Source organism: Rhagoletis zephyria, unplaced genomic scaffold (assembly GCF_001687245.7).
Source record: "Rhagoletis zephyria isolate East Lansing unplaced genomic scaffold, Rhagoletis_zephyria_1.1 Rzeph_scaffold_03464, whole genome shotgun sequence".
NCBI classification, from domain to species: domain Eukaryota; kingdom Metazoa; phylum Arthropoda; class Insecta; order Diptera; family Tephritidae; genus Rhagoletis; species Rhagoletis zephyria.
The window spans coordinates 7,682-23,007 of record NW_016160547.1 but is presented as its reverse complement, the minus strand read 5'-3'; the positions used below and the strand labels follow the sequence as shown (position 1 = coordinate 23,007).

Below are 15,326 nucleotides of genomic sequence, written 5' to 3'. Positions count from 1 at the left end.
TTGAAAATCGCCAAGCGACTATCTGGGCCCTATTTAGAAAGGTCAAACACCCCTGGTCTTAGCTTACTGTGCTTTCCAACTCTTTAGCTCTTGACAAAGAGAAACATAAGAACATAATATAATACTGTACTGGGTATTAGATTACCACGGGCTCGGAGACAACAAGGACGAGGGTGGTTTATCGTTTGCCTTGTGGGACCGAAACTCAGGTGGTCTTCTGCGAGCATTGCAATTACCGAGTAGGTAAACTTTGAACGCTGAGCAGCGGCAGAGAGCCTTAGACGGGAACAAGCATCTTTTGAAACGAGCTAACAGCAGGTTGCGCACAGGGTACCTAACCGGTCCTAACCAGCTGTGCTCTCTCATGCACCGGATTGGCCTGATCACGCACACGTAATGCCGCTTGTGTCTTGAAGACGAAGAGACGTAATTGCCGTGTTAAGATGTGATGGTTCAGCGTGGGCCAGACTTGGACTAAAACATTTGAGTTCAACCACATTGAAATATTTATTATTTGGAACTCTTTTAATAAGGTACCATTAGCATTTTAGCATAAGCTAGTAGGTGCTTCGCTTTGTCATCTGTTCTATTGCACTCCATCTACTAACTAACTAACTACTCAGTAAAGGCATACTGCAATTTTTAAAGTGCGCCTTTTATCTCTTTTTGAACAAAAATTGCAACGCACTTTCGTTGTTTGTTTTTTTCCTTTGGTTTTTGGTTTTTCATAAATAATTTATTATCTTTTACTTTTGTTTTTAATAAGAAAAAATAAAAATATCTTAAATGAAAAAGGAATATCAAGAGAGAGTTATGTATTCATGTTCTAGTTGTTCTCGTTGTGCTGGTACTTGCTGTTTCCACTTATAAAATATTATATAAGCTTCATATAGTTGTTGTTCCTATAAAACATTTCCGGCTACTTGATTAATATATATTTAAGTATATATATATATATATATATGTAATTATCATATTAGTCTGATTTCAGATTTTCATCTCAATTTATAAGATTTATTACAAACAAATTTGAAGAGTTTCTTTTGTTTTGGCTGTTGTTTTTTTTCGTATTTTTTTTTGTTCTTGTATTTCTTATAAAAGACAAAAAGAGAGAGAGAGCGACAATGCGTTCGTGTTGTCACAGTTGTTTGTTTGTGTGTTTGTGTTCGAGTGAGTGAATAATCAGTAGTGAATGTGTCAGAGTGAGTTTGAGTTCGCGTTCGAGTGAGAGAGTTGCTTTGACAAATTTTTGCAGTTTTTGATTTAAATTTTTCTTCTTCTTCGTCAACTGCTACACCTGCTGATTTTCGCTCGTTATTTTTTTTTGCTGTTTTATATTTGTTGGTTGCTCGAATAAGCTAATAATAACTAATTTCTTTGTTTTTAAATTTTATTAAATGTAGTTAAATTAATTTATTCTTCTTCCTCTTCTTCCTCCTCCTCTTCTTCCTCTTCTTCTTCCTCCTCCTCTTCCTCTTCTTCCTCTTCCTCTTCTTCCTCGCCTTCCTCATCCTCCTCTTCGACAACCTCCTCCTCGACTTCCTCTTCATCCTCGACGATGTCCTCATCAGCCTTGGCGTCTTCCTCGCCTTCGGGTGTCTCGGGTTCGCCGGCCTTCTTGCCTGGTCGTTCGCCGAACCACTTGGGCAGTTTGGCTGCGTTCGTGAGAAGATGAAATAAAAAGTGATTTGATGAGAAATATTGATTTTCAGAAAAAATTTTGCAATTAGTGCAAAAAGAAAAATTTCACATTACATTTTAGAAAAACCAAAAAATAAACAATTAGCAAAAAGACAAAACATTTAACAAAAGTCTTTTACGAGTTGTATTGAGTGTAAAAAAGCTCGTCACTATATGTATACATACATTTCTGGCGGCCCGTGTATTGCTCCTTCTTCTCATTCCAGATCTTCTCATTCACCTCCTTGCCGATTTCTTCCCAGCCCTATTGGCCACATGCAGTTTTTTGTTGTTATTGTTTGTGTATGTGGTTTACGTTTAGATGCAGACGATAACGCAACACGTAACAAATGCATACAAAANGTTTGTGTATGTGGATTACGTTTAGATGCAGACGATAACGCAACACGTAACAAATGCATACAAAAATTCGCAGTACAAGTGAAATTCAGAAAGAGAGAGAGAGAGAGAGAGAGACAATGCTTGTAGTAGAGTGAGTAACGAATATATGAATTTTACTCAGTAAAATATGAGATGTAAATGGAATCGGAGGCCCTGAAAAAATCTAGCGAAGAAGACATTCGTGATCTTTGTGAAAGTTTAAGTGTTGGGTTAAGTACTACAAATTTTCGAAACGGTTCGTTTATACCAGTAAATATGTATGTGTATGTTTTTAAACAAGAATTTGTTTTATACAAATTGTCAGGTTTTCAAGGAAATTTGAGGCGTGTAGCCTCACTTCCCTTTGAACTGCATATCTTCACTAGCGGTGAGTTTGTGTCAACGACAGAGAGAGAGAGAGAAATTGCGAAAGAAGACCAAATATGACGATACCCTCATGTCTAGCTTGATTTATCTATGCTTGAGAAATACCAAACTGATATTCATATGAGTTGATTTGTTTGAACTAGTAATGGATAGAAAGTGCTTGACCCTTTGAAAGCTCAACAAAAGCTCTGCATGCGGGAAAGGTGTTGCCCATCATCAGTTTAAAACAGCGTTGGGCAGAGAGAGATTTTACTCTGAACGCGCCTATACAAAACGTATAGAAAGCTTAAAAAGAGCTTGAAAAGAGCAAAGCTTTCTCAGACTTTTTTAGTCTCTGTACATATCGTACATGCGCTCAAAGTAAAAGCTCTCTATCACAGCGACACTGCTTCGAATCAGCGACATTCTAATAGAGCTTTTATTCAATCCATATGAATTATATGTATGTATAAAAAGCTTATAGATGCTTCTCTCCCGCGTTTTATATTTGGGTTTTGAGTGCCCAAAACATTTGTTTGATGACTCTGAGTAACAGAAATTTAGTATGAAAGTATTGGTTAATGCATACACATTTTACAAATCTCAGCTGAATTTCACTTTCAGCTTTAAGTTTTTAAGACTTGACTTAAGCACAAGTTCACACTCACAAACAAAAATGTTTTTTTTTTTGTTATTTCATATTCGAACACAACACTGACAAATACATAAACGACAGGCCACTACAGAATAAGGACCCCATACCAATCGAAAATAAATTGCTGTTAATCGGAAATACATATTTGGTATAGGGGTCTCAGCTTCCAAAGTCTCACAGCCGATTTGTATTCTTACTTTTGGTTCGCGATGTAAATCTTTCTGCCCTCTCTTGCCAGCGCTTTTCGGCAATTTCCTTGTAAAGCGTATCATAGCCCTTTTGTACAAAAAAAAAAATAAATAAATATAAATTAAACCTTTCGTATTTGTCAAGCATTTAAGTAGCTTTCTCTTTCAAAGGCTCTCTCCAATTACCCATAACAAGAAAATCCTTAAAAGATTGTCCAGAATAGTATACCCAACGCATAATACTTACACCTTCGAACAGCTTCTTCTTGTCGTCATATGAGCGTGTGTCTACACGTCTCTCATATTTGGAGGCGACTTGAATCTTGGGCGGGTATTTGCCAGTCAAAGCCTCAGGGTCTAGACCCTTCTTCAAGGCTTTGTGCCTGAGCTGTTGCTTCTGTCTTTCCTTCAATTCTTTCAACTGCAAACGGAATAGGAAAAAATAAATGGATTTAATTGCCTTTCGCCTCACACTTTATGCACTTTTTTGTATACTTACATCGTAATCCTGACGTTTCTGCCTTTCTTCCAAGTCATACTTCTCAGTTTCCAATTTGACGATGAGTTCCCACAGTTCTTGGGCCTTCTCACGCAATTTGCTTTCGCTGAAGCCTTCGATGGCCAGAGGCTTGATGCGGAACGACAATGAGATTTTCTTCTCCTCCTCCAACTGTTCCTTAGTCTTGTTACGCTCCATGGCGGCGGATGAGAGTCCCAACTATATAGTTTTTTTTTGTTTTTTTTTTTTTTTTATGATGAAAGACACAGTAGTTTGATGGTGCAGGCCATAGTTCAAAGTATGGCATTGGTCATAGAGAGAGTTGGCCGTAGTAATTCAGCAGTAAGAATTCACGAAACGTAATCAAAAGTAAAAGATACAAAAAGATACACGAAATAGTGTTTTGAAGTTTGTTTTTGTTTTCGTTTGTTGTTGTTGTACAGAAGCATTTGCATTTTGACGAAAAAATTTACGTAGCAAAAAAAAAATGAAAGGAAAGAGGTTTTGGTAGGTAAGGGGGAGGAAGGTAAATTTGAGGGCAAATAGTTTAGTAAAACAAAGCAAAGGAGTTTCGGGATTGTGTTATTGGGTGGTTAGGATTGGAATTTATTTTGTTTTTGTTTTTTTTAGTAAAATTTTCATGTTTTTTATTTTTTTAATTATTCAGTGCGAGTTTAAATTTAAATTCGTTCAGTTCGATCGACCAATGTGTGTTGTCAGTGATTTTCGAGGATGGTTTGGATGTTTGGTGTGGATGGGTGTAAACATTATATGTAGGAGAGAGTGAGTAAGAGAGAGAGAGAGAGAGAGACGGATAGCATAACCAAAAAAAGGAGTAGACAAAACAAAATACAGGGAACACATATAAGTTTATGGCATTTAATTAGAATGAAAGGATTACCACGCCTGCATCCTTCTTGGCAATAGTGAAATTGGGTCCCTTCTTGTCCTTGTCCTTCATGGCCTGCAGCATAGCTTGACGCTTCTTTTCGGCCTCTTCGAGACGTTGGCGCTTCTCTTCGATTTCGCGCTGTTTCTTCTCCTCAACCTCGCGTACGCGACGTTCTTCCTCTTCCTTCTTGCGTTGCGCCATCTTTTGTTCCTCTTCGGCACGCGTGACCTTGCGCTTCGCCTGTTTTTCCTTGAGCTTCTTCAGCTCATCCTCTTCCTTTGCACGCTGTTTACGCCATTCATTGATGTATTCTTTCAGTTGATCATCGAGATCGGAGCGCTTTTGATCCTGACGTTTAATAAATTCTGGATCACCCTCACCTCTGTTGAAATTGCAATTGAAAAATGCGTCGAGTAAAACGGAGCGCGTGACGTGTGAGGGAATTGAGAGAGCGAGATAGAGAAAAAGAGTGGGGAGAAAGAGCATACAAATTTAAATTAGTTCATATTCTTATTAACGGTACTTTTTTTTTTGGTTTTAATATAATCGTAGTAGTGAAAAGGTGAGAGCGAGGTAAAATAGCGGTATTACGAGCCCACATTTAAGAGTAAACGAGATTTGTTGAGAGTAAGGCGTTTAACTTCCAGTTAGATATACATTTTAAAATAGTTTTTAACTATTTAGCTCAAATATATTTTAGTATAACGAGTAAGTAGTAAGAGTAAAATCGCTAAATAAGTATGTACGATGAAATATGTAACGGTAAGTATGAGTAGTGTTGGAGTTGAGCTAACTGGTGAGCGCATAAGTTTTAACAGTTACTCGAGTGATGAAAAACACTCTCAAAGAAAGTAATGATGGTAGATGATTTTTATTTTTTTGTTTTATTATAATTTTTGCGTGAACTTTTAGAAATGGATTAAGTAGAAAAGAAATAATAAATGTAGTGGAATGACAGTTGTTTTAAATAAATACGTATATGAATTTTAAAATAACCTATCACCCGTTTGGCAACCTGCACAAATAAGTTTTTGATTAAAATATACATATTATACTAATTCAACAATTGCTTTCAAAATTTTCAAAAGTTTTTTTCGTAATTTGGAAAATAAAGTCAAATAAATATATATATTTTAATTTAAGGAAATTTCTGTTGACTTGAGCCCCAACAAAGCTGTCATCCCAAGTAAGGACAATAGTAATATGTACAAAAACCATTTTTTCATGATTGAAAAGAAAATACACTTTTTTGGGTAGGATTTTTTTATTAAAAAGGGTACTAGTTTTAAAGAAAAAAATAACAAAAGGTATTTTTTCTTTTCTTTTTAAAGCTTAAATTTAAAAAAATTTCACAAATTTTTTTATACAATTATGTACGAAATAAAAACATTGTTTTCTTAAAAATTTGTGACGACTTACTTCTTTTTTAAGTCACGAAAATTTAACAAATTTTAAAACTTTTCGCCGAAATTTCCAACTTTTTTATCCAAATCTAAGGAAAAAATCTTGGTATGCAGTTTTGTAGCCCGTAAAATTTTAATTTTGGTTTTAGTTTTTTTTTTAATTAAATTAAAGAATTGTCAAAAACACTGCTTTTATTTCGCCCAGAGGTGTATATATTTCATTAAAAAAAAAATTTGTATTCAAAAAGCAGCCAAATAAAATAGAAAAATTCGCAAAACAGTAAAAAAGTTCTTGGGTGCATTTTTTAGAAACTAAAAAATAATTATTTTTATATATTAAATAATCACGAATTAAGACAAATCCCAAAAATGTTTTTAATCATCAAGGTTATTCAACATAGCAAAAACAGTTTTCAATTTCTAAAAAGTAGCCAATATTAATAAGTTTTAACAACTAACAAAGAATTATGTGAGTTTAAGGCGAAAATTTTCAGAAAACAATATTTAATATTTAATATAAATAACTATTTTTAAGGTCCGAAAAATTGGTCTAGTGAATTAGAAAACATCTCAAAATAATAAAAAAAAAATAATTGTTCAAATTGTATATTCGAAGTTTAAAAATGCCATTATTATTTATATCTTTTTTTTTAAANTTGGTCTAGTGAATTAGAAAACATCTCAAAATAATAAAAAAAAAATAATTGTTCAAATTGTATATTCGAAGTTTAAAAATGCCATTATTATTTATATCTTTTTTTTTAAATTAGAATGAAATAATAATGCAATCCTTAACCGATTTTAAGAAATATTTTTTTAAATACTAAAATTACTTACTACTAAATTTAATATTTTTTTTTTTAGAAATTTTTAATAGCTTCTTTAAATCGTGTTTGGTAAAACTTGTGAATCATTCTTAATCTTCTAAAAAAAAGTACCAAGAAAACAATTTTTTAAATGTTTATTTTTTTTTGAAATTCGAAAAAAATCATAATTTAAAAATTTGTTTAAAAAATATAAGAAAACAATATGTCGTTTTTAGTGATTTCTAAAAAGTGCAAAAGTCAATTTTTTAAATTATTTTAGGAGAACACCCTGAATTTTCTGTTTTTGTTGTTTATTTTTTTAATAAAACCGTTAAAAACGCTGCCAATTCGCATAAGTATATTTAACAAATCTTTCTCAATAAATGAAAAGAAATAAAAGTTGTATATGTATTAGAAAAAAAAGTATAAATGCATTTCTATAACAACATAAACTTTTACATAAATAGGATTTAGGTGCATAAATAGAGTAACAACACAAAACAGTTATGCTACTAGCTAGTAAATGAATACATTAGCCTATGCAGATGGTATGATGGATGCTGCTGCTTTCCACAAAGCAGTTTCTGAGCCGGTGGTGCATATGTATGTATGTATGTGAATGTACAGTGGATCGAAAAGGCTAAATGGCATGACACAAAATGCATATCTTACTAAAATATTGTTGTTTTTTTAAATGGTTTTACTTTATTTTATGCTTAGGGGGAACATTAATGTTGGGTGAGTACAAAAAAATGATTGATTCAACTAACTAAACAAAATTATTTGGCGTTTACGATTTTATTTTTTTTTATTTTTGGGAAGCTTGCAGGGACTGCGTTGATTCACACACAATAATGGCATATAAAGCAAAGTTACAAAAACAAACAAGGAAATAGGGTTTTGTAGGTAAGAAGAAATTTAGTTATGTTTGGCTGCAAGTGAATTAATGGTAAGATTTTGGAGTAAATTTAATTTTGAAGAAATATTTTTTTTTCATTTTCCAAATAAACTTTCGCAATATATTTTACGTTTAAGGAACATGTACAATTTTTTGTTGTGGTGAAATGTTGCAAGTTTTTATTTTTTATTTCTTTTTGTGAAAACCAATATTGAAATTTTGTTGCGGTAGCAAGTAACAGCTGATTATAATTTGTTTGGCTGTTAAGTTGGAATGCTTCACTTGCAGCCAGTTGGCGTTTGGTGAGTTTACAACAATAAAAAAACGCTATAAATATTTATAAGGCTTTATTTGTATTCTTTTTTTTTCTTTGTAACACTTACTCGGCTGGTGTTTGAGGTGGCTTTCTACGTTTTCATAAGGCATTGGCAAACATTTTGTGGATGGATTGATTTGGATTGAATTGTGTGTGATCGAAATTGTCAACNATTTTTTTTTTGTTTCAAAAATTGAGTTTTTAATTTCATACAGATTTTTTTTTTGGCATATCCACAGTGAAGGATGTGAGGTTTGTTGGTTGGTTGATTGGTTGATTGGTGGTGTGTTTCAGATTTTTTTTTTTAATTTTTAATTTTTTTTTTATTTTTACATTTGTAGCGTGATGACAAAAACGCATAATTTTTTTGTATTACATTTTTTTTTGATAAATTTAATTTTAATTTTGCGTAATCATTTACAAAAATTTATACACACACGCACGCAACAACACAAAAAAGGTAACGTTGTCGAAAAGAAAGAATAAAAATATTTGTTTAAAAATGTGTTACATACGTGGTAAATATACAGTATAAATAGGAATGTAAATGTATTGAAATGTGTGCTTCTTGTACATATATACACCGTATATGCTGCATATGTATGTATATGTAAAAATGTATATATAATTTTGCATATATAGTAGTAATATAGTACATATGTATGTATGTGTAAAAAAACGAACGAATGCTTAACTCAAAGCTAAATCTAATTTCGAAAAAAAAAAACTATGCAGACGAGCCAAAAATAAGTGTAGCGTATCAAAATAATTCAACGAAAAAATCTGCTATTTTTTGGGTTGCTAACAAACACTACGCTGTTGCTTTTTTTTTTTTTTGATTTCTTTGGGTTTGCTTGCGATGATGGTCATACAATTTGAATTATCGTTGATGATGTGGGAGTATGTTTTTTTTCAAATTTTTTTTTTGGATGCGAGCAAAAATCTTACGTGATCGTTCTATTTCTATAACTAATTTAAAAATAAACTGCATTCCGCGTTGAACTACATATATAAAGTTTGCATTGCTAACTGCATTGTTGGCTGCACATACATATGTTTGTATGTATGTACAGTACAGTTTCGTCATAGCCACAAATTGCATAAATTCAACGAGGTACATATGTACATATTTATAAATATACATATTTGTGCATGTGTAGCGCTTGCTTTCATCGGAAATAGTTTTCTTTCAACAAATTCACACATTTCTAGAACCCTTTCTTTTGTACACTTAAAAGCTAACTGCGGCGCCTGTAGGTATGCTATTGCAGGCTTCCAAACTGTAAACTTTTTATTTTTTATTTTTTTTTCATACGTTTTCCTGCAACACTCTCTACCAACCAATAAATGTGTGCATATGTGTTTGTGTATGTTTTCTGCGTGTGTGTGTGGCGTTTCTTTTTTTTTTTGGTTTTGTTTTTTCTCTACTTACTTCCTGCAATTAGAAACAAAAGAAAGAGAAAAGAAGAAAAAAACAAACAAAAACATATTTTTGAGTTTCAACTTCCATGGAAGGTGTAACAACTACGATATTTATGGTACATAAATAAATTTATAGATGTTCAATTTGTATGTGCGGCGTTGACGAAATGGCAAATTTTTATTAAATATTTGAATGTTTGTTTGTTATAAAACGATTTGACTGCTATAAGTAGTTTGCTATTTAGATAGAGGTTTGGTCGATAGAAAAGTAGAAAGTAGTAGACTAAAAGACATATGTACATACATACAAAAGAGCGTAAGTATACGAAGTTATAAATAGCTTGAGAGAGAAAGAGAGAGAGAGAGAGTTAAAGGCAGGATGGCAGTAAGTACAAGTAAATGCATAGTTACTAGTAGAATCAATAGAATTTCCAAACTCAAGTGAATTTCGTTGCAAATTGGTTGTAATTTATTTATTTAGCTGTTTATTTAGTTTACTTTTGCCATTTGCTAATTGAAGTATATAGTTGTTATTTTTTGCAATTTGCTTGAATTTCATTTTAAAATTTCATTCAATGTTTTAATTTTTTGCTTTTGGATTTGGGGTTTGGTGAGTAGTTTGCAGTTGATTTATAAAAAAAAAAAACAAATTTAGTGTGGTTTTATTTTTCGCTTTGGCAGCAGCCAATTGCTTTTTTTCTCTCACTTGATTTAGTACATTTTTGCTTAATTGCAATTTAAAAGTTAATTAATAGCGCCAGCGTAGCTTTTTTTGCTTTTAGGCATTTTAGTGTGAATTCTTGTTTTTTTTTGTTTTACTCAAATTGTGTTTTTCTGCTTGTAGGCACTAACTCTTCGCTGTTTTTCAAAAATTATATTTTACCAAATATTGTGTGGACATCCATATATTTTAATACCAAATTTTCTGTCTATATATTCCGTAGATTTCCATTAGCTGTATAACTTTTTATCTATTTTGTGTCCTACACAATTTTGATTCTTCGCCCTTTATACCAGACTTCCGCTAGGCATTAAATAATTCAAGTTTGAGCCTCAAAGGTAGCCACTAGAAAATACCTTTTTAATTGCATTCATTAATGCATATGTCGGTTCATAAAGTTTTTCCCACATAACTTTTTTCAAATTACACAAATTTTTTGTCATTCGAGTGTGAAACCGACTTTCTATAAAAAAATCAATTTCGTAAAATACTAAATTATTCCCTTAAGCTCAAAGAGAGCCTCGAAATTTCTACTGAACTGCTGAAAATTTGTATTAAACATTTTTTGATTGCTCCATTATTATTTGAGTTTGAAGAATTATTCTATTCAATTTGAATTGTGTTTGAACACTCCCAGTACTGAGAAAATTTTTTAAATTTAAATTTCCGCAGCAGTCAGCCTTGATGGATTTTTTGTTTCATTCTAATGCAATAACTGTATGATAGGTTGCAGTTCTACACTTTTCTAATTGCGAATTATAGAGGACTCTGTCAAACACAAAACTCGAAAATACATTTTTTTCAATTTGTGATAATTCAGTAAGAAATTCCTACAACTACTGCTTGAAATTAGGGAATGAATCATTGAATCGAATCTCAGAAAAATTTTAAGAAATTTCTTTTCACTATTAGTTAACTTCGAGTGCTGTTCTATAACTATTTTAAGTGTATCGGTGCTAACTTCGAAAAACCTGATTTGAATTTAAATTCAACTTTTTTTTTTGTTAAATGTGCCACAGTATGTCGCCTGGTTATTCACGCTCTTGCGTTATTTAGAAAATTATGAAGCCTACGAATATTCTTTACTAACAAATTGTTGTTATTGTTTATGTTTATCAAAAGCGTTTTAATTTTTCGCTAATGCATAATTTTCGATTTCATATTAGATTTGTTCCACGAGCTACTCGAAGAAAAACTCGAGCTAAGTTCAAACTGCGAGCATAAAGCAAAGGAATTTGCAAATTATTTTCCTTTAACAAAAATTCTTGGAACAGTTTTGTGTGAAATAACACAAACTTATTTGTTTGTTAGCATAGATTGTGCTCGAAAAAAATTTCGAGTAAAATGTTTGTTAGTTTCTGCCATTTTGACAGAAGTGTTTTGCTCTCTATTAACTTGTAGATTTGCTGGTAGAACGCTTAATTGTAGCCTAAAGTTGTTTCGAGTAGCTTGTGGAACAAATCTACGAATTTGGAAACAATTTCAGTACATAATTTGAAATTCTGTTCACAAATCTCAGGTGGTATGAAAGATTGCAATTAACTATGAAAAAATGCTGAAGAAGTAAATTTGTATGTACTTTTAATAAAATTTGGCATAATTATTAAGATATTAATTTGAAAAATTTAAATAAGAGACACAACAAATTTTTACTTTGGCTATATTTTGTAGTTGAACAAAATCGTTAATAAGTAAAAGCATCAACAAAATTTTAAATTAGGTTTAAACTTTGATGCAAATTTAAAATTTTTGTTTAATTTTTTATTCAGTAAAAATTGTTATCTTTTTCAAGGAAAAATAATTTTTTAATGCAAATTTTATTTTTTTTTATAAATATGTGTGCTATAGTAATTTATACATTCCTTTGTATGTATTTTTTAACGACTTTATTAATTATTTTCTTGCAATTTTTTTAAGATTTTTGCTGGTAATTTTTTATATTCCTTTTAAAAAATTATATTTTTACTTTTGAGTCATTTAGTAAAAATAATTTAATTTTATGTTTTTTCTTGTTTATATAATTTTTTTGGCGGTAAAAATATTTGAAAAAAAAAAAAAATATAAATTTACTTTCTTAATAAAAATGTTTTGCAATGAAGTACCAAATGTTTGTGGCTATTATTATTAAAATTTTTATGACTTCAAAACAAAACAATAGCGGTATTCTCTAAGCCTTAGAAAACCCTTTCACATTACACGGACAAGGGTTTTGCATGAGTTAGAGAGTACCCCTATTGCCTATTTCTTTTTCGTCTTATATGCCCTGTTCAAACAAGATTTTTGTAAAAATTATCAATTTTTCAATACTACAATCTTTCATACCTCTTTCATTTTGCATCAAATATTTGTGTTAAATATTTTTTTTTTACCACTAAACCAAATATCGAAATTTCGAAGCATATAAGTATATTTTTAAATACGAAATGGTTAATAAAAATAAGTAGAAATACGTATTAGGCTTAGTGAGTTTAAAATGACTATAAGAGTGAGAAATATGCAATGATAACTTTCGATATTTTTTAACTTCTAATTTATTTCCACGAATTTTTTAATGATTGAATAAATATGACTGCACAAAAATTTGTTTTTGTATACTGGTGAATGTATGCTTTCTGATAAATGTTGTTTGTTTTTGGTGTATTCAGTACTTACTCTCTGGTCTCCTCGACAACCTCCTCCTCCTCCTCGGAACTGTTTGGTTGACATTATATGGGCGTTGGACGTACATGCGAATACATACATACGTTTTTTGTGCATGTTTTTTTTTTCGATTCAATCACATACACACGCATACAGATCAGATATGGATGGATACATAATCATATATTTTTGGATTGTTTTCATGTTCGAAACACATACATATTTGGTGATGTGGGGACGGGCGGACGTACATACGATCAGGCAGGCAGGCGAACGGGCAGACGAGCGTACAAACGATCGATGGAACGAACAATGGACGAACGTTCGTGGCGGTTACGTGTGCATAAACATTTATAGTTGTATGTATAAGTGTTGTTTTTGGTATTTTTTGTTGTTGTAATTTTTGGTGTTTTGTAACGGTGGTGCAAACACAGTCGTACATGTGAAGAGAGATAAACATATGGAGAAAACAATACATGAAATTAATTACAACATAAAGAGGTAAACATACATAATTGTTGGGGTTTATTTTTATTATATTTTTTTTTTTAGTAACTACGCGTTACTTTTAATATGAAGACAAATACTTTGACAAATTTTCTTTTTATATAAAATATTCTATAAATCTAAGAATGTGCAAGTTTAAATAGCGAATACAATTGCACACTTTAAGGTATCGGTATGTAAGTAAGTAAAGTAAATATATAACTAAAAATATACAGTGACGCAAACAAATGACCACGTGTTGGTTTTTTTTCTAAACTCGTAATATTTTTCCAGCCGTTTTTTTAGTCGTTTGAAACTTGCACTTCATTGGACTAAAATTGTATGGGCTATAAAACTGCAAACCCAAAATTTTTCTAAAAATTCAGAATAAAAAGTTGAAATTTTGATGAAAATTTGGTGAATTTTCCTAAATTTTTTTATAATTTGTGATTTACACGGTTTTAGTTAAAGCTTAGACGACATTTTTATATAAAAATAACAAAAAAAAATTTTGTTCGGAAAACATTACGAATATTTGAAGAAAATCAACACGTAGTCATTTGTTTGAGTCACTGTATGTAAATATGGTACAAACATAGCTGCGATACAAATTATCCCTTAACAGCCAGTCATAAATTTCATTCCCAACAAATATTAATTTGTATAAAATATCTTTTAATAAAACAACTAGCGTACATATGTACATACATACGTGAAAACACACATATTTGCATGTTAATTCAATTATGTTTTTATTCATCTTTCGAATACTTTCCAAAGGTAATATTGATGCACGTATGTATGTATGTACATATGCATGCAGTTATGTGCACCTGCAGCAAGCAAGAGCAACAGCAACAGTCAAATGTGCTGTGTGTTGCGTATACGCCCCGTAGCACTCTGGCGTATGCGCGCGTGCAAATTTTGCTTAGCAATTAATATGCAACTACTACGTAATTTATCAATATGGATATTGAATGCATATTTTGCACATGGTGCGTGCTGTGTAAGCAATTTTATTTGTATTTAAATGATTTTTAATCAATTTTTTGTTCGCTTTTTTTTTGGTTTGGTGGTGGCGTTACGAGTAAACGCAATATTTTTAATTGTTTGTACGTGGTATTTGTTTATTGTTTTTAATATTTTTTTTTTACTCTAAATTGTCTGTTATTTTAATTCATTTAAGTGCTGCTCGTTCTAATGTCTTTGCTTTTTTTCTTTTTTTTATGCTGAAGCTGCTATTTTTTCCTTTCGTTTTCTGTTGATTTGCTTTTGTATTTGTGGCGATTTTACTTACGTGTACTCCTCTTCATCGGACATGGTTATGGTTTGGGATTAAGAACCTGCAATGAAAAGAAAATATTGTGTTAGTTAGTGTGAGCGTGAATGCAAACAATGCAAATTTGCGTCGATTCAATTCGAATTGATTTGAATAGTGTCCGTTGCAAATCTTTATTAATATTTTATGAATTTTGCATTGAAGTAAAATCATTTTGGATTATTTAATGGCAAGTTTCTGTTCACGGTAACATTTTAAGAGGCTTTAACGCAGATTATGATCTCTTTTGTGGCGAGTAGTGGTTGGCGAAAATTTGCTTGCGAATTAAATGTATTATATTTGTAAATTTTTTAGTTATATTTTTGGTTTTATTGAACTCATACACTTTTGTTTACTGCGTTGAAGAGGAGTATTATACACTTGAAAACACTTGAGTCAATTGCTTTTATGTACGTATGTGGATTTGATTTATCAACAACTATTTAGGAATTAATTTGATTATGCCACATCGAGTTCATTCGCTTGCAAACTGAAAATTGATTGATTGAATTGTAATATATGTATAGATTAATTTAGTTCAAATTGTAGTTCATTTATCCAACTTTTGTAAGCAAACCATAGAATTTTGAGCTTAAAACCGTCAATATTTTTATCGAGCTTTTAACCACTACTTACTAACCCCCCGGATCCCATG

General features: G+C 31.3%; 1 protein-coding gene across 5 annotated transcripts; it reads right to left on the bottom strand.

Moving 5' to 3' along the window:
* Nucleotides 1-693: 693 nt before the first annotated feature.
* up (Troponin T, skeletal muscle) lies at nt 694-14,712 on the bottom strand. 5 transcript variants are annotated; one of them, XM_017623980.1, is made up of 8 exons: nt 14,651-14,712; nt 12,876-12,918; nt 8,152-8,175; nt 4,671-5,043; nt 3,770-3,988; nt 3,518-3,691; nt 1,867-1,945; nt 694-1,655 (listed from the first exon to the last, which is right to left on the bottom strand). In XM_017623980.1, the coding sequence occupies exons 1-8, from the start codon at nt 14,664-14,666 to the stop codon at nt 1,414-1,416; spliced, it is 1,170 nt and encodes a 389-aa protein (XP_017479469.1). In that variant the 5' UTR covers nt 14,667-14,712; the 3' UTR covers nt 694-1,413. The 5 variants fall into 5 exon arrangements, with proteins under 5 accessions (XP_017479469.1, XP_017479468.1, XP_017479470.1 ...); XM_017623979.1 differs by having other exon boundaries at nt 12,880-12,918; XM_017623981.1 differs by having other exon boundaries at nt 4,674-5,043; nt 12,880-12,918.
* Between the last annotated feature and the right edge of the window lie 614 nt (nt 14,713-15,326).

What these genes read in the sequence shown, in the direction of transcription:
- up (XM_017623979.1), bottom strand. Translation starts at nt 14,673, where the DNA reads ATGTCCGATGAAGAGGAGTACAC. An exon ending in AGAAGAAGCTGTTCGAAGGT is followed by an intron (nt 1,946 to 3,517) that starts GTAAGTATTATG and finishes TGTGGCCAATAG; the next exon opens with GGCTGGGAAGAAATCGGCAA. An exon ending in ATACACGGGCCGCCAGAAAT is followed by an intron (nt 1,656 to 1,866) that starts GTATGTATACAT and finishes TCACGAACGCAG; the next exon opens with CCAAACTGCCCAAGTGGTTC.